Source organism: Strongylocentrotus purpuratus, unplaced genomic scaffold (assembly GCF_000002235.5).
Source record: "Strongylocentrotus purpuratus isolate Spur 01 unplaced genomic scaffold, Spur_5.0 spur5_scaffold_6, whole genome shotgun sequence".
In the NCBI taxonomy this organism is placed as follows: Eukaryota; Metazoa; Echinodermata; class Echinoidea; order Camarodonta; family Strongylocentrotidae; genus Strongylocentrotus; species Strongylocentrotus purpuratus.
In genome coordinates, this window is record NW_022145612.1 from 61,307,045 (window position 1) to 61,332,137 (window position 25,093).

Consider the following 25,093-nt stretch of genomic DNA (forward strand, 5'->3'; position numbering starts at 1 on the left):
CTGGTAGACGATGGAAGGATATAATAAGTGATATCATCGCGGTAATTGGAGGGATAAAACCATGTTTTCTGTATGATTATTCAACATGCGATTCAAAATCACTGGACAAACTTGCTGCTGAACTGGAATCCATGTGCAACTCGAAGTGCCAACCAAAGAAAGTCGAGCATTCCACATCAGTTGAAATTGATAATGGTCGTGTTGATAAACAGGATAGTACGGTAAATTCGGGGATTAGAACAACTGGTGTATTGAATGTTAAGGACGACATATTTGTCATCAACAAGCAAATTATAAAAAGGAAACTTGTGCAGTTTGTTTCAAAACTGACTGATGAATATGCAAGGTCAGAACAAAATAACCTAAGTGAACGAGTTTGTACCTTCATAGATGTTAGTGGGAAACTACCAAATCCGACCTTGGCAGACAGAAAGATTACTGAGGAGATGATGATAATATCTAAGGACATTTTAAGACAAGTTGAAGCTGGATTTGCTGACCCTAGGCATAGCTCTGGAGATCTAATATTGACGCTTCAACTTGAAGACGATTGGAATGTCTCTACAATTTTTGGCCTTCTCCTTGGATATCCAGTATTGTACTGGTATCAAGTTGATATTCAGGACAACTGCCTAGCTCACACTCCTCTCCATGTGTTCAAATGTAAATGTGACTGTGTGGTAAAACCGTATACATCCGATTCTGTGAATGTTGGCACATCTTGTACCATTTTTGAAAACGGCAATCATGTTATTTACTCTTTCAGTATTCCCAGCAGCTTACTGGACAATGCAAGCAAGCTTATTTCAGAATGGAAAGATTATATTTATCATGTCGTAGGTCTGTGTGAATACTTCACTTCTGTTTCTTTTGAATGTTCCACAGTAACTTTACCAGCAGTTGCATTGTGAATGACACGTTTTGAGAGCAAAAGTGTGGTCATATTTCGAGAATAACATATATTGAATCAATCAAATAATTTGTTCATTGTAAGTTCAGTAGGCCACTTGTAGACTGATTACTGACTTTACTTAGTACAGGTTTAATTGAAATGGCCTATGAATCTTTCAATTACATGTACCGGTATATAATTTATACCAATGTCAAAGTTGTGGAGTTGGTAAAACAAATAATGGTTTGTTAAAGCTTATCTGCCATAGTTTACAGGAGGGATTAGAGCGCCCAGCATGGTCACTGGACAGGTGGTTATCTCATCAACTCAGCTCTCAGTTAACATAAGAAAAAGAGGATCATGGGGGACCAATGGTCACTGATTAGACATTGTTTGTTATATAGAGGGCGCAAGTAGCTACAAGTAGTGCAGTGGGCCTTTAAAGCCATCACTAACATTTGAGAAAATATGAATACATAGTGTAGGTAGTCAAATATCATGCAGTTGTCATCTATGAAGCTATTGCAGGAAGCAATTACCTCTTATTCTCTACGATAGTTTTGTCAATCACTTTGATCTTCCACCACCATTTTCTTTTCAGACTGATTTGTAATTGTAGAAGTGATGAGGAAAAATAAAAACATTATCTCATTTCCAGCCTATGATTTGTTGATTGTAGAAAATATGGTATGAATGTTTCATGTATTGTCATCATTTGTGTTATTGAATGAATTTATTTTTATTTTATTTTTTTAGGGGGGGGGGGTTAATATCTAAAATTGTACAAGTACAGTTGTACACATATATGCAGAATTGTTCTTTTGATGTGTTTTCCATGTATTCAATATAAATATTTTACAATGAACTCAAATACAAATACATGTAAGTAGTTTTTTTTTGTAGTTTAATTGTCAGTTGCAAAATGCAAGTTCCGATAACACATTAATTTTCATTCTTAGCTCAGGAAAAGTACAAGGACACTTTTTAAATATTACACATTAAATACCATGTAGTAATGTACAAGACAATAATTTCTCTTATCACTAAAAAGATTAAACTTATTGAAAAGATTAAGGCCAAGTATAAATGATTCCTAGTTTTTTATCTCTTTCCATTTCCTTCGTTCTGCCTTCCTCCTTTGATTTATTTCTCATTTTGGGGTTTGAAAAAATAGAAATTAAAGTGTAACAGTCAATAAAATATAGTGATACAACTACATGTACAAGTAATGTACATGTAGTTCCAAAGCAATTTTATGTCTTGGAAATGACAAAAACTAGGAACCGTGTTACTTGGCTTCGAAACATTCATTTTACACAATCGGTGAGAGAAATTATTATTATACGATTGTGTTGAAAAAGAAAATTTTCTGAATAAAAACTTTTCTCTTTCACCTCCACAAATATGTAATTCAAATATGAGCTAGTCTGGTTAAATTCCCTCTGGTATCTACAAATTGTGTACATTAAAGTTTTGATTTCTGTTATCCGATGTTAAATTTAACAATTTAATTTATTGTATGTGTATACTGTATAGTCTTAAAACTTGCACTTCAATGCTTAAACATTATTATTTCCTTTGTAAACAGTCTTCTCTTGAACCAAATTAAATGCTCCGGAATAAAGAAAGCAGAAACCCCACATTTAAATAAAATAACATTTAAATGCAATACATGTAAAACATACAAACCCAACAAGATGGATGCCCTGAGCTACATTTAAGAATAAAGCTCTATAGATTACATGTATTTTAGGAAACAAAATTCAAATGTATCCATAACATAATGCAACATGAAGTACATGTACCATACATACCGGTAATTACATTTATTTACATCATCATCCGTTTGTGCAATTGAAATATAAAAAAGTGGTTAAACAAGTAAAATTCACATTTTTATAGCTTTATGCCATTAATTCCCATTCCTATATAATCTATTAATCTATCTTCTTGTTTTTCTTCACTTGATAATTGTAAAGATCAGTGGTAATACCACAAAAGGCTGAAGTCTTGTAGGAGTTGTGTTGTTAGATAATTCTGAACGTATTTGTCCATCAGAACAGACAAAGTGAACCTTACATGTATGAATAAAAGTAAGAATACAGTGAAAAGTGTACTTAAATTGAAAGGTATGTCAAAAATCTTGGGAATCAAAGTTGAAAATGCATGTATAAATAATTCTAAAAAAGAAAGACAAAATCTAATACAATATCTTTTTACATCAAGCTTGTCTGACATGCAACTTGCTTGCAGTTATCTTGAAAAACATGTCAAAAACCAGCTCTCAATTCCATGAGTAAAATTTAGAGACAAAAGTCTCAGAAGTTTGGGCTCAAATAAAAGAATTATTACACAGTACATGTACCAAAATAAACCAAACCCTTATCTTTCAAGTAACAACATAAACTCTTACCCAACAAATGCTCACAAAAGTAAGGTCATTCCGTTGAAAGCATAAATAATGATACACTCACTCTTTGATTATGTCTCCTTTTATTCTGAACAAGATTTTGGAAGATAATCAAAACCTTCAAATATGTATCATAAAAGAAGTACTCGTAGCCAATAAATTACGATAAGAAATCATATTCCATCACAGCTCATTACAGGTTTCTCATGCAGGGCTCTACACTAACAGGGTTCTAATGCATGCACGTATGCCCCCCAGGCCCCCACCAAAAAAAAAATCCTCTGGGTCCCAAAGCTTTTTTTTTTTTGGAAACAAAAAGTTGTCGTTAGGAGGCATATCCATACAGATTATAAAAACTTCAATCTTAACCCCCCTTCCCCCAGAAAAATGTTAGTGTAGAGCCTGGCCTAATGAATAAGTTTGAATCCAAAACTTCACATCTGTATTAAAAAAAAAAAACACATTCAAGATTTACCCTTCATGTGATTTTCACACACAAAAATAAGATTACATTGATCCTCCTGCAGATAAGAGAGATGCATGTACATTTAGAGATAAGAATTTATTTTCATGTTGTAAATTAAAACAGATTCGTATGTATTTTTTGGTGCTTGATTTTACAACAACGACTCACATTTACAGTTGTGAGATGAATGGAACATCAGTTATAGTTCCTCTCAAAAAGAGTCACTAAAAGAGTAAATCTTGAATGTGCGTGTGAAGAAATACCAATATCCATCTTGAATATAATACAAACAGTTACTCAACATCTGTATGGTACTCAACAGGAATGAATAATTAATGTATAACAAATACACAATACAAATTTTTCAAATAAATAACCTAAACCCATTTACAGCCTAAGTTATAAATCTTCCTTTGGTTGCTTTTTCGCATACTTAGGTTTGAGTTCCTCGATACGCTTTACAAAGTCATTCTTTTCTATGCACGATTTGCAGTCTTCTCCCCAATCATTCAGAACCTTCTTCAGATCCTTCACTTTGAGTTTCTTCAGATCGACAGCATCCAAGTCAATTTGTTTCTCTGAAAAAGTGAAATGAAAAAGAATAAAATATGGGTTATTACTTCCAGCAAACATGATTTACTATGCTTAAAATAGACCCTCAATTATGGAAAAGGAAGGATCGGGGGGGGGGGGGGGGGGGGGGGGTGTATGACACATTCTCCTAGTTTGCAGGCTTAATTCCTTGTCAGACGTTGTACATAACAATGTCTGCAATAAGAGACTCTGCATGGGCTCTGTACTCTATTTGTCACAGCAAGGGACTGACAGAGCTAGACTACTCTAGGCTTAAAGATAAATTTGAGTTCTGGTCATGCGATTGCATTGTGAAAGAAACGGTGTGGAATTGATCAGAAAAAGTTGATCATGTAGCATATAAGTATTGGTGTGAACTGCAAGGTTCTGGAATCATCAAAATGACAAGAAATTTGGCTCAGTCTTGGTAAAAGAAACAAGCACTGTACACAGAAAGATGTAAACGGGACTACACAAACATGTGGCATAAAAATGAGGCCAACATTTTTAAGCTGTTACATGCAGGCCAATTCGTGAGAAAATACTTTGCAGTGAATCAGCTGGTAAATAAGCAGGGGTTATGAGCAATAGTTTATTTCTTATTTTTTAGCCAGGGGTGGGGGCCCATGCCCCCTGGATCCGCTGCTGGTAACATAATATGAAGGCATTTGAAGAGCCATGATTTTTAGGGAAGAATTTTTTGGGGAGGGGGGACGCTATCTATCAGGAAATAAACTTGATAACGATCTAAGAAACAAGCACAACTCATGTTTGTCAGAATATTGGATATTAATGTGAATCTGATTTGTTCTTTGCAACATCTTTGCGGCGATCAGGAAACTGACATATGATACAGTACTTCCTCATACAAAAAAAGTAGAAAAAACAACTATGATAGAAATAAGCAATAAATACATGTAAAACATTTAGTGTTCAATATCCTTCTTAACCCCAAATTACAAACTGGTTAATTATGGTATACATGTTGTAAGCATAATCAAAACTAATCAGACAATAGTGATTTGCTTGTGTGTGTTTAGAATTTTATTCTTATCCATCCCTTTCATGTTCTAACCAAACCAATATCAAATTGATCATTTATTTTACCCGGTAAGCTGAACCATTCATAGTGTGAGATAAATGTTCTCCTCTAAAGGGACAAAATTGGGCAGAGTTTTGAACTACATTGTAACCTCCGTTCTCACACTCTCTTTGTACTACAATGGTAAGAAACACTTGACATCTATAATATAGTACATGTACAATTACACTATTCACAGATGAGAATGGAGGTGAAAGCAAAGGAAGGGAGGGGGGGGGGGGGGGTGCTGGCTCTCTTAGATAGAGATGGCAAGGTATTGAATTGTGTTTTTTTTTTAAAACACAACAAGACATGCAGTTCAAGGCTGATAGTGTATTTTGTACACAGTATTAAGAGATTTACAATATAATAATACCATCATCAAAAATACAAAAGCAATATATTAAAAAACAATGGTAACATCACACAGCAATATCATAAAAGATCAAGATTTCACATTTACTGAATGATCACACTTCAGCTCACATGTAGCTGTTTTTCTTGTTGAGTTTATCACATATAAGTTCTATGGTGGAAGAGCATGGGGTGGTGGGGGTAGGTAGAGACCCCCTATCTTGTGATTAAGATTTTATAATTGGCTTTTGGTCATCTTATTCATTTATAAAAAAGCCGAAACTCGCCATACTTCAGCCCACACATCTAACTGTCTTGTTTAGTTCATCACATATCATCTAAGGTGGGAGAGAATATTGGGTGGGGTAGGCGACTCCATTTCTTATGATCCAGACTTTATAATGAGTTTTTATTTATTAAAAGCCCAAACTCACCATACTTCAGCTCACAGATCTGACTATCTTTCTTGTTGAGTTTATCACATATTCTCTCTGGTGGTAGAGGTACTGATAGTGGCTTGACAAGGTCATTTAACATGCCTGTTGCAGCATCTTCAGTTCCTCCCATGTAGTAACACTGGCAGGAAAGAAAAAAGATTTAAATTAACATTCACAAATTTTCTTGCAATTGTCATGATGCACTAAAGATTATCCAGCAGGAAAATATAAACTGGAAGAAGCAGATTCAGCTCTGGTAAGTTAACAAATATATATAAACAAGAAGTATGAAAAAAACTGGAAAAATTATTAAATGAAAGTAGCCTAATATTACTTTTTATTCAAAGAAAATTATTAAAAGGCCTATATCTCAGATTCGTAACATATAACATTGGCTGAGACAAAAGCGAACTGGGTTACACAGCTCAAAAGAGACAAAGGAAGAGATTAAAGAAAGGGAGAAGGGGGGGGGGGGAGGCAGAGACAGGCATGAATAGAGCTACAAATCTGATGCATCTGAGCAAATGCTTTCAGATACCGGTAGAGTACATACATAAGATATCTTTTTCAAGTACTTACAAATCGGTTTTCTTTTCCTTTGGCATCCTTGCAGTACTTTCGAATCTTCTTCTCTATCTTGTCTTCACTTTTTCTGTCTTCATTTGTCATCAGGCTTTCAAGGTGTTTGACAACAGAAATACACACTGCGTATGAAAAGAAACATAAGACAAATGTGAAATGTTGAGCATTTTTAGATTTAGTTTCCTCTCATAATTATTACTACAGTGCATTAGGTCTAGACCTATTACCTGATTTAAACAGTCTGTCCTCTGCATTACCTACAACTAGTACAAGCATACACAGTCTTGGTACTTGGTTGGTTGGTCTTCCAAAATACTTGTCTGAGTTTTAACTGGAGGTTTGAAGTTTGAAGTTTATTTATTCCACATTTTACATAAAAAAAACAGTTTAATTTTTGTTTATACATGCGTATAAGAATAGATTTCACACAAGCAAATTAAAAAATTAAAGATTTCAATCAAGTATAATGTACGGAAAATAAGTATGAAATTTCGAAATATCAGGCAAGGTAAAAAGACACTCATCGATCTGTAATCAACATCCCCTACAGGACTACCTCACTCCCTTATATCGATGATGATGATGATGATGATGATGATACCCTACCAATTCCCTCTTTGTTACATATCTCAATAGCAAAACAACAGCGAATAGTAGACATTCAATGGCAGGTCATCTTTTATTTTTTATTTTGTCCTCGAGTCCATTAGTAGACTAGCCTAGATCTATTACTTTTAGAGCACAGGGAGCATGGTCATGATAGACATTAGCTATTATAAAGTCATAGACACCAGTTAAAAAAGTAGTCAACAAATTACAATACTTTTCTTGACTAGGATCTAGACCCCTATTCCTACTTGGAATAGCAGTTAGAAATAGATCTAGATCTAGATCTACACCCTATACTCACCATCACATTCTCCTTTCTTTATTTTGGCTTCTGCAAGAAAATTCATCAGTATAACTGATAGAAAGACAAGTGCTGAGCACATTGCCTGTGGAGAGCACTTCATGATTTCGGGATACTTGTTCCACTGGCACTAAAATAATGCGATTATGTCAAGCTCACGGTTTACTTCAATTTCTTGAACGGCTTCTGGTCACTTCTAGCCCGGTGAGCTCGGGGTTTTCTGATTGTCAGAATACGGTGAAGACGTACCGGTGAGCAGCTGACGACTGTTTACACGTGTACATTTCTCGTACATTTGGCGATCCTTGATTGGTGAACAGCTCTGACGTAATATATAGGTCATTTATGTCGCTCAACAAAATGGCAGCCTCCATAGGAATTTACTTTGGCGGAACGACTTCTTGTGTCGCCATTCACAAGGTATGACTTTTAATAAAATGACTTATTTGGATCAATCGAAATCGAGTATTTGCATGGAAGTATTGGCTATTCGATGTGATACTGTTGTAGTGATGATTTAGAAAAGGTAGTCGGTTCAGTTTGTCTAGATGCACGTGTGTAGATCTATATCTCAGTCCCGTACGTCTAAAACTGTGTAGGCCTAGATCTAGATCTATTGTACTAGCCATCTACATGTAGATCACACATAGACTCAAGCTGCATTACTATCCTGGCTGTGTATAAAAAGCTGTGCTATTGATTCTCATCATTACAAACACTACTGTACAAAACTCGGCGCTAGTTTAGAAGTCTATCTAAAATTTGACCCATCATATTAACTAGAGACGAGTAGGCCTAAAGGAGGGGGTAATCGACCAGCTTCAGTTTTTGGCCGATTGATTGGATGCATGGTAAAATCCCTTTAAAATACATTACATAGACTAATAGCATATCACATATCCCACACATACCATACCATGCCAGAGTCACTGAAGAACCACATTTGCAATGGAAATTATATACCGCTACCCGAATCTGAAAAAGCGAGTATCTTACCCGTGTCTGTAAGAAATATGAGCTTTATTCCAAGTATTTTTCAGATTAAGAGCCCGATTTCGAGCTGGTCGCAAGCTCTAAAGTATCTCACCGCATGTATTAAATCAATGCAGCCGGACACCGCAACTCACACACAATATCTCTGTCTAATTCAGATTCCAATGTCCGATCACTGCAGTACTAGTGGGATACCTGCTCCGCCCGCTAGTACTATAGATCAGCGCGGAAACGCATGGCGCGCGCGTGCGCGCTTCCTGAAAGGAGGGGGTTTTCGGCCACTTAAGACAAAATCCTATTTTTCGGACTCTTTACTTCCTATTTATTATCATTCTTGTTCAAATCAAGAAGCAAATATTATTATTATTTAAACAAAAAAAGAATCCCAGAAAAAAATCACGAATTGCCATGACAATATTCATTTCAATTTTCACTGTTTTGGAGCCAGTTATCGACCTAGCGATTCAGTTTACGACTGCATGTACAAATTCAATAGGAAGCGTGCGCGCCGTACATTTCCGCGCTGATCTATAGCACAAGCGGGCGGAGCAGGTATCCCACGCCGGAGCTCCCGGGTGCTCGCCTGGTCGAAGACTAGCACTGCAGTGATCGGAAGTTGGAATCTGATTAGACAGACATATTGTGTGTGCGTTGTGGAGTCCGGCTGCATTGATTTAATACATGCGATGAGATACTTTTGAGTTTGCAACTAACACAAAATCGGGCTCCAAATCTGAAAAATACTTGAAATAAAGCTCATTTTATGGTACCCATATTTCTAACATACACGCGTAAGAAACTCAATTTTTCAGATTTGGGTAGCGGGACTGCCGATTACATCGCTAAAATGTGATATTTTAGGATATATTTTCCATTGCAAATGTGGTTCTTCAGTGACTCTGGCATGGTATGGTATGTGTGGGATATGTGATATGCTATTATGCGATGTATTTTAAAGGGATTTTACCATGCATCCAACGGATCGGCCAAAAACTGGAGCTGGTCGTTTACCCCCTCCTTTACTCTAGGCAAATTCATGCAAAAAATTCAATTGACTTGAAAACACATCAGGCAATTAGTCTGAACCGAGTCAGGAGCAAATTTGAAGAAATTATATTTTTAATTGTTGTAAACCAAAGATATAAGAAAAAAACTGACCAAGTATCTGTCCTAAAAATCGTAAATGTAAAAATGTCCTTAGACATTCGACAGCTGAAAATGATGTGCACGGTTGCGTTCCGTGCGTTCTCGAATACCACGAATGGTCCGTGGTGGGAAGCTAGTGGGCTGAGGGTGTTGACGAGACAACAGGTCATTCAGAGATTCGAAGCATACTATTTACAGGGACTCAAAAGGTCCACAGGGGAAGGTAACGGGCTAGCTTTTTGCCAAAACGACGCTAGATTGACGGCTGGCAAAATGAAAGTAACTACAATCAAGAACATCGTCAGTGTTCTTGACTTTTCAGTGAGATAATTCTGAAACATTGACCAATTTTGCATGATCCCGCAATGCACGTAGACTGCATAGGGATGCGTGTAATCTCTATGGGAAGGATTTTAGTACACAAAATCAAGTGCGCGATCAGACACCCTACCCATAGAGTCCTACTCCCAGGCCAAATTTTTATATAGGTTAAATCACTAAAAAGTAAAATGGGTGAGAAATGATATAAATATCATTTTGTAGGGTTAATAATGCCAAAAATATATTTTATTTTAATCGTTTTACTTCAAGGGGGTGAGGTGCCGTATTTTCATGACTTGCTTGAAGGCCTCGTGTGCTAGCGCTGGGCACCTCGCTTTCTAAAACATTTTTTTGTTTTTACTCTCACTGCCAACCCAGATTTTCAGCATGTTTCTGTTAAAACCAAAAGGTTTTAAAACAATCAGAATAGAAACACCAAAGTTTTTTATTATCACAACCTTGGTGCTTAATAGGGAAATCCAACCCAAATAGACAACTACTCTAAAAGAAAGCAGAAAAATTAGGAAAGCAAACTGATGAAAGTTTCAATTAAATCTGACTAAATATAAGAAAGTTATGAATTTTTTAAAGTTGTAATCATTATACTGTATGTATGGGCACTTCAAATTGGCTGAAGCAGTAATGTCAATGTGATGTAGTGCCAGACTACTTTCTCATCTGTTCCAACATATAACATTTCATTGCTCAGGAGGGTCCATTCTTTTTAGAGGACCTATAATATATTAATAATTTGCTATCTATAATATATTTTGAGTAGTGCCCCAAGTAAGAAGGAACTTACAAGAAAAACAGAAATAAAAGATATTCTTGTACCAGTACACAGAAAATGGGAGAGTTATATCCACATCCTACGTCACAATCCTCTGACCCAACTACTAATTTGAGATTTGTGATCTCATATTTTAAACATTCTCAACTTACTTCCTTACGATTGGTCCAATTCATTTCAAACTTATGCCATTCTGCTTCTGTTATTTTTCTGCTTTCATACAAATCAACTTATAGTATTAGTATAAATTCAATGTAAAGTTAAATCTATAATTATGATTTGTTTGTTTGGTTTGCAGGATGGAAAGACAGAAGTAGTTGCCAATGATGCTGGAGACAGAACAACACCTACTGCTGTTGCATTTACCGATAATGAAAAGGTAAATTACAGTTGACTTTGCACTACCAGAAGCTGCACAAGTGTAATTTTTCTTAAGTGGAATCAATCTATTGGACCAAGCTATGCAAAAAGTGTGTTATTTACACTTTCTAATTCAAATTTTGAATAAAAGTCAAACAATGTAAGGGTTAAAGGTAAAGACCAGTATTGGAAACGCCCCAATTTCAAAAAATGAAATGGAAGCTCTTATTACCAATCATGTGAAAGAATATGTTTTGAATATTACATGACGATAACAATTTTGACGGGAAACTGCCTACTAATTGATATATTTGGTAAATTAGTATATCTCTTGCCTGTTGAGAGATACAAATGCGTGTGTCGCGCATGTATGTGTAGTCCCATATACATCTTTCTTTGTACAGTGCTTCTAACTTTATGAAGACTTGGCCAAATTTCTTATAATTTCGATGATTCCAGAACCTTGCAGTACATCTATGCTAGATGATCAACCTTTTCTGATCGATTTCACAACGTTTCTTTCACTATGCAATTGCATGACCATAACTGGTCTTTAGCTTTAAGCAACTGTTTAAAATTTTATCATGATCATTATCAGGGCTTTGTTCCATGCAGTCAGTAAAATATTCTTTAAGGATAAACCAACTACTAATTTGGACGATATCATACTTTTTCTTTAGTATAGAAATGAAACTATGCTGCAGTTTGTGGAATGACCATTGTATTGTGACCCTTTTTTAAACTCACATTTCAATATTTGCGACCCTATATTAGCTTTGGTGACATTCGGTCCAGATTTGTAATACCTTCGGTATGTCAAAAATATAAGGTTAGGTTTTGGGTGTAGTCCAAGTTTGAAGATCTGAACTTGGTTAGTATAAGAAATTAACTGTGGAGCAATTGTCAGATTTATGTGTCATGGAATTTTTGATGTGATATGTTTTTATTTGTCTTTGTCAGATTGTTGGCTTGTCTGCCAAGCAAGGGAGAATGCGCAACCCAGTCAACACAGTCATGCAAGTCAAGCATATCGTCGGCAGGAAGTTTGAAGATCAGGTTATTCAGGACTTGAAGAGACAGTCTCCCTTCAAGGTTGTAGAGAGCAAGGGACTAGCTGGATTTGAAATTGAAGCCAACAATAAGAAGAACATTGTGTCTTCCTTGGAAGTGGCTGGGCTCGTCTTCAGGAAGCTAAAAGGTTTGAAGCTCTCTTTCTTCTGTGTTCTCTATCAAGTTCTTTAAAGGCAGGAATAGATAGTAAATCATTTCTGAGGAATTGCTACATGCATTCTTTAAAAAACCCATTTACAATGAACAACAGAGATGATTGTGTAATTAACATTTTCATGTGACTACATTTTCAAACTTGATTTCTGTGGTGAAGTTGATAATAAAGCTTAGTTCCTGTTTTGTTGCAAATTATTAAAATGCAGTGATTCTGAATGTAGAGCATTCGTATTCAGCACATTATAATTCACATGTCAAAGAACTGTAGTAAGTTGCACTCACTGCATTGTACATATACTTGACAATGCATATGAAGTATCACAGATTAGATTTGCAAGTGAGTGTGTGGACTGTGGAGGAGTGTTGATTTTTCTCTTGTTTTTGTTTTCTTATTTGACAGAAATTGCAGAGCACCAGGGTGGAAAAGACATGAAGAACACAGTACTGACGTGTCCTGTTGACTTCTCTGATGGCCAGAGGGCAGCAGTCAGGTAAAGTGCTTCTTGTTTAAAAATAAACTCCAGTTCTGGTAAAAAAAAAAGAAAATTAATTCTCACAGAATCAAACGAAACTTACACTGAATGTTCAAGATTACAAATAAATGACATGTGCCGAAAATTTTTGGAAGAAAATGTATACTGGCTGAGTAATGAGCATAGAAAGAGAAAGACAAGGACATCAAGGTAGTACTAGCCCCGACACCATGTGTGTTGTCCCATATATAGTTTTCTGTGTACAGTGCTTGTTACTTTACCAAGACTCGGCCAAATTTATTATGATTTTGATGACTCCAGAACCTTGCAGTGCACACCAATACTTACATGCTACATGATCAACTGTTTCTGATCCATTCCACACCTTTTCTTTCACAATGCAATCGCATTACCAGAACTGGAGTTTATCTTTAATATTCTGAAAATACTTGTGGGTTGAGCAAAGTCCAAGAGATAGAGGTTCATCTTTCATCACAGCACTGATGTACATATACATATTTCACTCTGTACCCAAGAAGGCAGCAAGGAATTTGGAGTTGAATCTCTAAGGACATTTATGTCTCAAGTTGATCCCAAATGCTGGTTTTTAGCTTGGTCCAAGTCTTGTACCTGTAGATCGCTAATGAGCGAAACCCCAGTTGCATGAAGAGCTACATCCAAAGTGCATAGGGCATAGTTATTGAAAATATATAATTTCAGTACATTGTGACAGAGTCATATTATAGTACGATCTGGAGCAGGTAGTCACCGTACTGCCACATTTTGGTGAGACATTACCACTAGATATGTTGGATTACAAATTAAATGCACACTAATTCATACCGGCAATTAATTGCATGTCTGTACATGAACTTTTGTGCTACTAGGTTTTGTTACATACTAATAAGAAAAGAATATTCTTTCTTTCCAGTTTTGAGTTTACCCTTCTTGCACTAAAATGAAAGCTATTATTAGGTTTGAATTGTAGCAGAAGGTAAGAAGGCCAAGGTGTTTCAGTGGAGTTGCTTTAGATACCTAAAGTGCTCATCTTGTTTGTATTACATTTCTTTCATTGATTACAGGAAAGCAGCTGAAGCTGCAGGTTTCAAAATACTCCGCCTCATCAGCGATCCATCAGCAGCTGTATTAGCTTATGAAATTGGAGTGACAAAACCACATGATCCATGGTGAGAGCACAGATACATTTTTTCCTCCTGTTTGTTGATGTTTATATTACGTTAAATGCTAATATCCCAGCCACACAGCAAAATTGACCAACGATTGGCAAAATCATGGACCATAATAGGACATTGGATTTTTTTGTTGATGGTTTGTTCTCGATGTGGTATCAGCATTGTAAATGTGATTGGGGTACTAACAATAAATGAATTGCTCAGCCAGAGCTGCGGTGCTAGTTTTAAACACAGAGACTGGGTCAAAGGTTACTATATGAAAGTCTCTACTATTATATTTCAAATGTATTAAAAGGGACGAATAACATATGAACAAAGAATACATTTATACTGTTTAAGTCATTCCCCTTCCTCTCAGTCCTATAAGACATTCACATTACCATAAGTATGAAAATAAGAATAGGTTTAGTGCTTGAAGGGTTTTAAAAAAGCAAACCTTTTGTGCTTCTCTTTTAAATGAGTAAATGATTACCACCAGTCAATCCTTTTCCTTTGCAGCAATGTATTAGTATACAGGTTAGGTGGGTCATCAGTCAGTGTGTCAGTGATCAACGTCACAAATGGGCTGCAGAGGATCATAGCTTCTAAGACAAGTAGAGAATGTGCCGGTGATGACTTCACAAAGGCTTTAGCTGACTCCTGTGCTATTGAATTCAAAAGGTATTGTGGTTTTGTATATTTGAAAATGACCTTGAATCTGTAAAGACCGATAATTACTACCCTTTCTTTCTTTGTTTAGTGCCTGTGCTTAATTTTTTTAAAGAAATTTATGCACATAGAATAAAAATGAGGTGGTCTCTATTGTATTAAGTATTACTATTTATGACCTTGGATATGCTTGCCATGAATATGTCAAAATTTCCTGTTTTTCACATAAATGTTCACCCCCTTGTTCTATCACCCAGCCATTCATGTTTTGTAAAATCAGAATCACTTGGTTTGACAACATGAAGCAGTGGACTAGAGTTTTTATGAAAAGGTGAGAGCAAACTCCCATGATGGAAGACAATGGATGTGCATATAGCCTCCAAACCCAGACCTTGGATGGCACCAGAAACTTTGTGGCAAAAAACTTTCAAGAATTGCAAAAATTTATCATTGTATCAATTGTGTCTCGATTTTTTTGTGACTCCCAAAAGTTCTGGTATTACAGTAATCTATGGAATATTTCCATTTGATTTGGGTTAGAATAAAGCTTGTTTGTAATCGCTAATATTTGCCTGTCCTTCTTTTATATAGACAATCGCGCATGGACATGACTGATAACAAGAGGGCAAAGGGTAAACTCTACAATGCCTGTGAGAGCGGTAAACATGTACTCTCCACCATCAATTCTGCAACTATATCGGTAGATTCACTCTATGAAGGAATGGACTTCCATAGTAATGTAACCAGGTGAGAACCTTTCTTGCTCATAGATTAATGGAAAATTTAGTCATGTTTAGAAGTAGACTTGCATCAATTTTTGAGGTTTGTTGTGTAGTTGATTTAATATATCATTTGATCAACTACTGATACAAAACCAGTTTAGTAATGTATGAATCAAATTTATGGATGTTTCTCCCAGAACTTCTAGTAATGAAATATGTAATTGACATGACATGTACTTTGTCTATGGATGGAATCTACATGGCAAGCAGTATGTTTTAATGTATATGCACGGCCCTACGGAAGAACAGTCCGCGGGCTGAGGTAGGCCTCCGTGTTTAAATAAATAAATGAAATGAAATGAAAAATTATCTGGTGCTATGCTGAGTAAGCAGTAGAGCTCCTTAGTTCGGACATAGACCACGTTACTCTTTTTTTCAGATTCAAGCAGCATAATTCTTAGGAAACAGAAGTTGCATATGCTAGATGGAGTTTATTTTTCAGTAGACTCAAGAGATGACATCATTCATACTAAATGAAATCAATTTATCACTAGGGTTTCTAGGAAGATAATTTAGATACGTCTATAAATTTTAGTACATTAGTTATATAGTCTGTTTAATATCTTTCTGATAAAAAAAAATCTTTGAATAACAGTTGTTTTCATGTATCCCTCCTCTTTCAAGGGCCAAGTTTGAATCTGTCATAAATACACCACTTCAAAGGTGTTTGCAGGTGATAGGAACAACACTCGAAGAGAATGGTATGACTGCAGCTGATATACAAAAGGTACTTACTCATTTACATAAATAATGATCTTAATATATCAATTATGGGGAATATTTTGAAATTCAATGTGTATTTTTATTAGCAACGCTTTTTGTACCTCTGTTGTTCGTAGGTTGGACAAACTGTGATAAGCTTTTGAGGCTGTAAATAGAAACCTTGTACCAGGAAGTATGCACAAAAGTAGTAACAGTTTGATAATCTAAGTATCCAATGGATTAATGTCCAGACCCAAACTTAATAATAATAATGATAAAAACGTTACCTATAAAGCGCTTACCACCGAAGTATCTAACTTAACTTTAACTTATATATTTAGCCTGAATTATGAATATTTTAGACATTATTTTAAACATTAGACAAGACTAAATTTAATGAATTAAATTAAATAATATGAAATTTATTGAATTGAATATATTACTCAAAATAAGTAATGAATTAGATTATGACTAATATAACCAACGTTTTCTAAAATTTCAGGTGATAGTTATAGGAGGATCAACTCGCATTCCAAAGCTTCAGAATGTTTTGAAGGGAAGATTCCCAGAATCAGAGCTTCTCTCCTCCATCTCACCAGATGAGGTGGTAGCCATTGGTGCTGCAGTGCAGGTATGGAAAATGGCACACAAAGCATTGAGCATTTTTACTTTCTTCATGATTTCTTTCTTAATGATTTAATGTAGAAAGTCTCAATTAAAAAAAAAATTCTCACAACAAGACGGGTACATTTTGCCGGTGCCCAAAGTCGATTTACATTATTGCGTGTTCCTTGTTATAAAACAATTGGTGTGTATCTTCAGAAACATGTGAGAAAAAGAATATTTGGTGTAATTTTGTAATTCTTACAAGGTATAACATTATGACAATGCAGTTGTATGGAAACAGAGTTGTCATCTTTAGATTTATTTATTAGATGCTTATGACTTATTTGTGTATACTAATTGTTTACACATTTGACGCCTTAAAAGTTAAAGGTAAAGACCAGTTATGGTCATGCGATTGCATTGTGAAAGAAACGTTGTGGAATCGATCAGAAAAGGTTGATCATCTAGCATCTAGCATCTGCAAGGTTCTGGAATCATCAAAATGATAAGAAATTTGGCCCATTCTTCGTAAAGTTACAAGCACTATACACAGAAAGATGTGTATGGGACTACCCTATATCTCTCACAGACCATGAGAGAAACAAATTTACCAAATATATGAATTAGTAGGCGGTTTCCCGGCAAATTCTTTATCATCATGTATTAGTCAAAACATATTCTTTCACATGATTGGTAATGAGAGCTTCCATTTCTTTTTTTGAAATTGGGGCGTTTCCAATACTGGTCTTTACCTTTAAAGAAAATGTCTGCTACAATGCTTTTTAATATCTAGTGTGTTGTATAAACCTATTCAATGATAAGGCTAGATTGAGGATAGATCTGTATATTTCATCTCTATGTGCATTGTTTCCAATTTACAAATTTGATGCCTGAATAGTCCAACTAAGGAATTGTTTGCCATTGCTTAATGTACAACATCTTATCAATTTAAATTGATAATGTGGCTTTACTGCATTCTGATCCACATGTTTTATTTTCCTTTGTTCAGGCTGCTTTGCTATCATCTAGAGAGGACAATATAGCTTGTAGTCCATCTGATTTGCAGACACCCTGCACGGCAAAGTCCATATTCATTAAGGTAGGTACCACAAGTGTACTGGACAAATACAACTTTCTTTTCATCAGATATCAAACTACAATACAGCTTCTTTTCCGATTGTGTGAAAATTTAAGATTCTGTAGTCATTAATACTAAATAACAGAAGTAATTGTAAAGTTGGTATAAAGTTATTCATCCTCATATTTCCTGTGGACCATCTAAATACTTAATTATGATTATTTTTGTATTATATTTGAGTGTCATGGGGGGGGGTGGCTTTTTTGTATACCAGTATATATTTTATTATGCCTCCGCTACAAAGTAGCCGGAGGCATTATGTTTTCTGGTTGTCCGTCCGTCCGTCCATACGTATGTACGTACATTCGTACGTCCGTACGTCCCGTTCTCGTGATCGTGTTATCTCAAGAACCGATTGATGGATTACCGCCAAACTTGAATCATGCATGTATCTTGCAGAGCCAATGAACTGATTAGATTGGGGGTCACGAGGTCAAAGGTCAAAGGGCTCATTATGTATGCAAAATAGCTTGTTATCGTGTTATCTCTAGAACCGATGGATGGATTCCTGCCAAACTTAAATCATGCATGTATCTTGCAGAACTAATGAGCTGATTAGAGTTTGGGGTCACGAGGTCAAAGTTCAAAGGTCACAGGGCTCATTATGTATGCAAAATAGCTTGTGATCGCGCTATCTCTAGAACTGATTCATGGATTCCTGCCAAACTTGAATCATGCATGTATCTTGCAGAGCTAATGAACTGATTAGATTTTGGGGTCACAAGGTCAAAATTCAAAGGTCACAGGGCTCATTATGTATGCAAAATAGCTTGTGATCGCGCTATCTCTAGAACTGATTCATGGATTCCTGCCAAACTTGAATCATGCATGTATCTTGCAGAGCTAATGAACTGATTAGATTTTGGGGTCACAAGGTCAAAATTCAAAGGTCACAGGGCTCATTATGTATGCAAAATAGCTCGTGATCGCGTTATCTCTAGAACCGATTGATGGATTACCGCAAAACTTGAATCATGCATGTATCTTGCAGAGCTAATGAAGTGATTAGATTTTGGGGTCACAAGGTCAAAGGTCACTGGGCTCATGTATGCACAAATAGCTTGTGATCACATTATCATGAGAACCAAAAGACATATTACTATCAAACTCAAGACATGTATATGTATCTTGCAGAGCCAATGAACTGATTAGATTTTAGGGTCATCAGGTCTAAGGTCATGGGGCTCACTAAGGATGCCTATAAATAGCTTGTGAATTCATTATTAAAGACGACAGATGGATTACAATCAAACTTGAATTTTCAAAGTTGTTTCCGTTTCGGTTTGTAAAATTGCTCTATGGCGGAGGCATCATTTCCATCTAGTTTTATAGATAACATGTACTGTTGGGTTAGGCATGCTTTTCCTAGCTTGTTTTAATGTGGTATTGAGTGGAGAAGAGATCAGAGCTCATATTTATAAAACTTTCATATCATTTGCCTACTATCTAGTATCTACTCACTAGGATACACCAACAACAACAAATCTCTGAGTGAATAATAATTTGTTGTGAAACTAAGTATGATTTATGAGTATGAGCCCAGGTCATTTGACTCCTTAGCCCACTATAAAATATTCTAAAATTAATCAACAATTATCATATGCACTTTTTATTGATCCTTGTTAGGTTGTGAACGAGGACGGCACATCACTTCTTCATCCCATCGTACCGAAGCATAGCTACATCCCTCTCAGACAGCAGCATTATTTCACAGTTCCCAAGGACCAAGACTCCTTGTCTCTCCAGCTTGTTGAAGGAGAGCCTGCCAGCTCGCCAGATGAGACAACCAAATTAGGCAAAGTGAGTCTTACAGTTATACTGTAGGCCTAGCCTAGCCAAGCCTCTTAGCATAAAATGGTTTATCTTTGGTCTAAATTAAAAAGAATAAAATACTACTTGATTTGCCGGCGATAAGGCCGCACCGCCACATAGGCCGCACCCCAACTTTGACATTTCAAAGAGGAAAAAACAAAAAAAAAAGGAAAAAAAAAAAAAAAAAAACAAAACAAACAAAAAAACGGACAAAACAAAATAATCATAATTTTCTCGAAAACACTATTTTTATAAACTGATACCAAATTCATCCATATTCTTATAATTTACCGGAAGTTTAGCTAAAAAAGTGATCGCAGGCAGATTTGGTGTCCGATATACCCCTACCACAATGTACGGTGTAATGTGAAACTGCATGAAATGGAAAAACAAAATGGCGACTTCGGATGGATGCTTCGCGGCAGCTCCGTTAGACGGTCCCTTCCTTTACTTTTGCAATGCATTGGCACGAACTTAGATCAAGATCTATCGGCAAATGTTGTGTTAGGACGTTTATTTTCGTCTTCATGTCAACAATGCAAGATAAAATTGTCGGTAAGATGTTTGGAAATGTCCTGTACCATAGTGGTATTGTTATTTTACTGTTTCTAGTCCAATACGTGCAAATTCGTGCTGGCTTTGACTTAAGTTTTTTTTTTTTTACTCTTTCGTCGTAAAGGCTGCACCCCGACTTTTTGATATTTTCCCTTCCAAAAATACTGCGGCCTTTACGCTGGCAAATACGGTATTGCAGCATCCCAGGGGGTGATTTGAGAGGGCCAAAGCAATTTCCAGGTTCAAATTTTTTCCCCAATAAGTAAACTGACCTTGTGGCATCCCATGGAGTTGGTTTGGGTAAACCCAAACAATCTTGAATATATGGTTGAAAGTATCATTGACATCTGTACAAGCAATATATTATTTCCTATGCTTGCACCCTTGTCAAAAAGGAGTACATGTATTTACCCTTGACATATTTTTTTCCTGAAGTTTGCCATGCTTTGTGATAGCACCAAGGGTGTGTTGCACTGGTGTAATCCCTGGGTATAGTCTTTGTTATTAAAGTGGTAGCCTGGATTTACTTTGTGTAAGATTTTACAGCTAGTGTTCACCTTGGGGGTTTCTTAAAAAGTGAAAATGCAGATGGGTCCCCTCTCCAAACTTGTACCATTTGGTTATTTGTCTGAAAAGAGTATGTGTAAGAGCTTCTTTTCTTTCTTCTCTTCAGATAATCCTCAGAGATCTTGCGTCTGAAGAACCACAAGAAGGCAAGGTCACTCTAGATGTTCATTTAAAAAGGTGAGTTAACTTTTATCTTGATTAGACTGTATTTTATATTTAGTTTAAAAAGAAAAACTTCAGGTGTTTTTAAGGTGCAGTTTGTCACATGTAACTCAAATTGGACTTTTGGAATTACCAGTTAGTGCATATACAAATCTTAAAGGAAGCGAAAACAGGTTTAACATCATAGCATTCAGAATTGCTTTGAGTATGGCCTACCAGAGATCAATTTGGTTTTGGTTAAGAATTGATGATGACGTATGTAACATCTGTTATTGAGTGCCTACACTATTGGTGTCAAATTTCTGAGCCCAAGATATAATGATCTTAATCCTTCCTGTGCAACAAGCAGGAAATCCTAATAACATAAATGTTATTGGAACGTCTTTCCTGTGGCATTTTTTGAAACTTCAACATGTACATGAAGCTATGGAATACTTTTGATACAGAATTATGGACCAAGGAATTAAAACTAAAATATTTATATCTCTATGATGACGATTGTGACAATGAAAATTCAGCATATTTTCTCTCTTGTTTTTGTTTTAAAGCCCAAATAGTATCTTGAAATTGATAGCAATTTCTTTAGAAGTGTTATTATTTGAACTCTCAAAACGATCAAACTGTTTCAAATGAAAGTATCTCTGGAAAAATTAAATATCTCCTAAAGCAGCCAATATTCTCTTTTTAGAAATCACATACAGTGGTTCATATACTTGACTTACAATCCAAGGGTTGAGGGTGTAAATCGCAGACTGGCACAATCGTCCAGTCCACTCTCCACCCGGGTGTAAATGGGCTCCTGGGGTACAAATAATTGCAGGGTCCTCAGGAAGAAGAGTATTGATGTTAATGAGGCTTCTCTGGGTAAATATCATTAGTAGTATTTATCATTTTTGTTTTCATATTATGACAGGGATGGGACTGTAGAGATCACATGTAGTGAGAGTGTATCAGGGAGTATGGATAGCCTTGTCATATCACCTTCTGCCAAGAACTCAGAAGACAAAACAACCAAGGAATAGACTGTGATGGACTACACTATGATGATTTGTTCAAGTTGTATTAGAAATTTGATATGGAGAGTACTGCGCACGGATTGTTGCCCTTTGAAGTTCCAGTTGAAACGCCTGAAGATCCATGAACACCTATGAACATTTCGTGTGCCAGAAGTTCCACATTGGTCACAGCTTTAAGATTGTGTGAGCACAGACTTCTGCAAAGGGTTCAGCATGGGTGAGAGTTTCAAGATCTTGTGAACAGTAGAGTCTTACAGGGGTTTAACATTGGTCATAGCTTTGAGAATGTATGAAGATTGGTGCCTGCAAAGGGTTCACCATGAGTTGAGAGCTTTATGATCCTGTAAACATATGTGTCTTCCAGGAGTTCTGCTCTAGTCACCCTGTATGGGTGGGTAGGTGCTAACGTTCTTGAGCTGATTTATGCTTCTTTCTTGGAAGAATATTTCATTATATATGGTGATATGTGTTTATGATGTCCCATCTAGAATGCCACCCCAGCAATCCCCAAAGGGAGTCATGACCATAGGTTCTGTGATCCTGTGAACATGAGGGTCTGTCAGAAGTTCTGCCATGGTTCCCATGCAAGGATTGCCAATATCCTAGAGATGACTGTGGGTATGCTTAAATAAGGTGCTTTTATTTACCCTTGTAGAGTGGCACATTAACAGGTATTTTCCACTAAATGGATGTCATGACCATTTGAGTAAATTATTCTCAGAATACTTCTACTTCTACTTCTACGACGATACTCAGCAGGATCCATAAGTCAGGATGTATAGTGCTGAGGAATAAACTATCTAGTTTTTGGTCTAGATGCTGGGTGGAAGCGCTCCCTTGAAGCCCTCCACCAATAGTAACACCATATGATAAAAAAATCCCTGATATGAGTAGTGGGTGAAGAAGTATTGAATTAAATCTATGCAACTATGCTTTTATTATAATTTGAAACTAAAAAATCGTGTTGATAATCTGTTGGGTGGCCACAAGAAGGACGTAAGAGTTATGAAATCTCAATGGCAGTGATGGGTTTCTTGTGGGCAGCCAATGATTTGTAAGTCTGTACGAGTTATTTAAAAAAAAAAGAGTTCATAAACAGCTTAATTTTTTTTAATAGATTAAATAGATGAACGGAAACCAAACATATAATACAATTTATAAATCATTTCCATTGTGTTTCTCTTTCTCAACCTTGAGAATGTATTTTTAAGGAAAAATAGCATTGACCCATAAAAAGTGCTCTTATTGTCTAACAAGCAATTTTCACTGTGCATGCAAGTAAGGACTTTTTACGCTTGGCTGCCCAGTTGAAAAGTGTATTCTGGGACACAACTACACTGATTAATATTCAATGAAAAATGATTAGATTCTTCCTGGTTCTCCAAATAAATCTCAAGTCTCCTACAAAATTATTTGTTGTGTTTGTACATTATGAAAATGAAAAGGAGACATCCAAGCTACACTGTTATTATAGTAACAAAAGAAGTGTTTTTTGTTAAAAAAAAACATGTTTAGAAGATTCATGGCTCCTTTACATAATACGTTCTCATTTACAAGAATATTTTCTAATGTTAGTACTGTTTTCTATCTGTTTAGATTGTTCATACAATATGCATTATGCACAGATGCAATGGCATACCACTGGTATTTGTTTGAGGACTTAATGTTGATGGAATACATACAGAGTCTTTATTTTCAGACTTTGTATTTGTCATACCCAGACATCAGAATTCAATTAGATTATAAGTTTGCTATCACAGGAATAAGTATTGTAAAAGAATTTATGTAATTTTACATACCTGTATTTGAAAATCTTTGGTTGCCTTTTTTATGAAGAGGATTGTTCTTGAGATTAAACTAGAGCAAATATGTCCGGTCGTTTATGAGAAATGAAGACTACCTACAAACGCTACTTGAATCGGTATGCCGTCTACAGAATGAGAGACAGGTTTAGTTCATATGAACAGCATGGAACCAAATCACTGAAGAGGTTCATCTGACTTGGGATGTCACCTGAAAATAAGTTCTTTCTTCACAAAAAGTTATCAGTTTGGGTAAGTTTTCGCTCGCTGTTGCTGATGCTGTATGATGATATGGTAAAATAGGATTTTACGTTGAAGGAAGAGTATATTAGCATAAATCTCTATTCTTGGATGTATTTCGTTCAGACTTGGGCCAATATTCTTCCTTGTATTCAACCATACAGCATCAGCAACAGCACCAGCTATGTCACTGTATTGAAGAAGCCTACAACATGGCAAGCGAAAGCTTACTCTAATAGTGGAACAGGTAATTTTTCTTCTGATTGTGAAGAAAAAAAAAAATTCAAGCATGAACCAAGAAATGAATAAACAAGGACATAGCACATTTTGTAAAGATTCTGGCACAACAGATGTAACCGGTAGTAGTAATACAATGAGCAAGCCCTCCTATCAATGACTACCAAAAATACAATAAGAAAGGGTCTCAGCTCTTGTCTTCAGGTTTTTATATACATTCTTCTTTAAAACAATCACTTGTATGCTATATTAGGAAATAAAACATAATGAGCTTAGAAACATAAATTTCTTTTAACTGTTGTATTTCTTTGAAGAGTGAAGATGGGCTAGTGCTGGAAGTAGTTTTAGTCTAAATAATGGAAGGATGTGAAAGAATGGTCTTTTTAAAGGGGAATTCAACCTTCATGGAAAGTTTGCCAGAATGAAAACACAGTTAACACTGTAAAAACAGTTAGTGACTATTTTAGAAAAATCAGACAAATAATTAGTTCCTCTTGAACTGAAGAATGCATAAGATGAAAACCGAAAATGAGAATTGTGATGATGATGATGATCATAGTAATGATGTGATCACATGGATAATAACTTTAGTGAATGTTACTTTCACAAAAATTTTGA

General features: G+C 35.9%; 2 protein-coding genes across 2 annotated transcripts; one reads left to right on the forward strand and one right to left on the reverse strand.

Annotated features, from left to right (window-relative positions):
* Positions 1-1,779: 1,779 nt before the first annotated feature.
* LOC115930000 (mesencephalic astrocyte-derived neurotrophic factor homolog) lies at positions 1,780-7,958 on the reverse strand. The gene is made up of 4 exons (XM_031000282.1): positions 7,706-7,958; positions 6,793-6,917; positions 6,211-6,352; positions 1,780-4,346 (listed from the first exon to the last, which is right to left on the reverse strand). The coding sequence occupies exons 1-4, from the start codon at positions 7,806-7,808 to the stop codon at positions 4,168-4,170; spliced, it is 549 nt and encodes a 182-aa protein (XP_030856142.1). The 5' UTR covers positions 7,809-7,958; the 3' UTR covers positions 1,780-4,167.
* Positions 7,959-8,021: 63 nt separating this feature from the next.
* Positions 8,022-24,760, forward strand: LOC115929999 (heat shock 70 kDa protein 14-like). The gene is made up of 13 exons (XM_031000281.1): positions 8,022-8,125; positions 11,254-11,334; positions 12,276-12,513; positions 12,943-13,033; positions 14,098-14,202; positions 14,707-14,868; positions 15,448-15,603; positions 16,263-16,365; positions 16,843-16,971; positions 17,956-18,045; positions 19,711-19,884; positions 21,125-21,195; positions 22,094-24,760. The coding sequence occupies exons 1-13, from the start codon at positions 8,051-8,053 to the stop codon at positions 22,200-22,202; spliced, it is 1,584 nt and encodes a 527-aa protein (XP_030856141.1). The 5' UTR covers positions 8,022-8,050; the 3' UTR covers positions 22,203-24,760.
* Positions 24,761-25,093: the final 333 nt, after the last annotated feature.

Excerpts from the sequence above, each read along its gene's own strand:
- LOC115930000 (XM_031000282.1), bottom strand. The coding sequence starts at position 7,808 with ATGAAGTGCTCTCCACAGGCAATGTGCTCAGCACTTGTCTTTCTATCA. Across the intron at positions 6,918-7,705 it reads AAAGAAAGGAGAATGTGATG|TGTGTATTTCTGTTGTCAAA; the intron begins GTGAGTATAGGG and ends TTTCATACGCAG. Across the intron at positions 4,347-6,210 it reads GATCTGTGAGCTGAAGTATG|AGAAACAAATTGACTTGGAT; the intron begins GTGAGTTTGGGC and ends TCACTTTTTCAG.
- LOC115929999 (XM_031000281.1), top strand. The coding sequence starts at position 8,051 with ATGTCGCTCAACAAAATGGCAGCCTCCATAGGAATTTACTTTGGCGGA. Across the intron at positions 13,034-14,097 it reads GGCCAGAGGGCAGCAGTCAG|GAAAGCAGCTGAAGCTGCAG; the intron begins GTAAAGTGCTTC and ends CATTGATTACAG. Across the intron at positions 16,366-16,842 it reads CTGCAGCTGATATACAAAAG|GTGATAGTTATAGGAGGATC; the intron begins GTACTTACTCAT and ends CTAAAATTTCAG.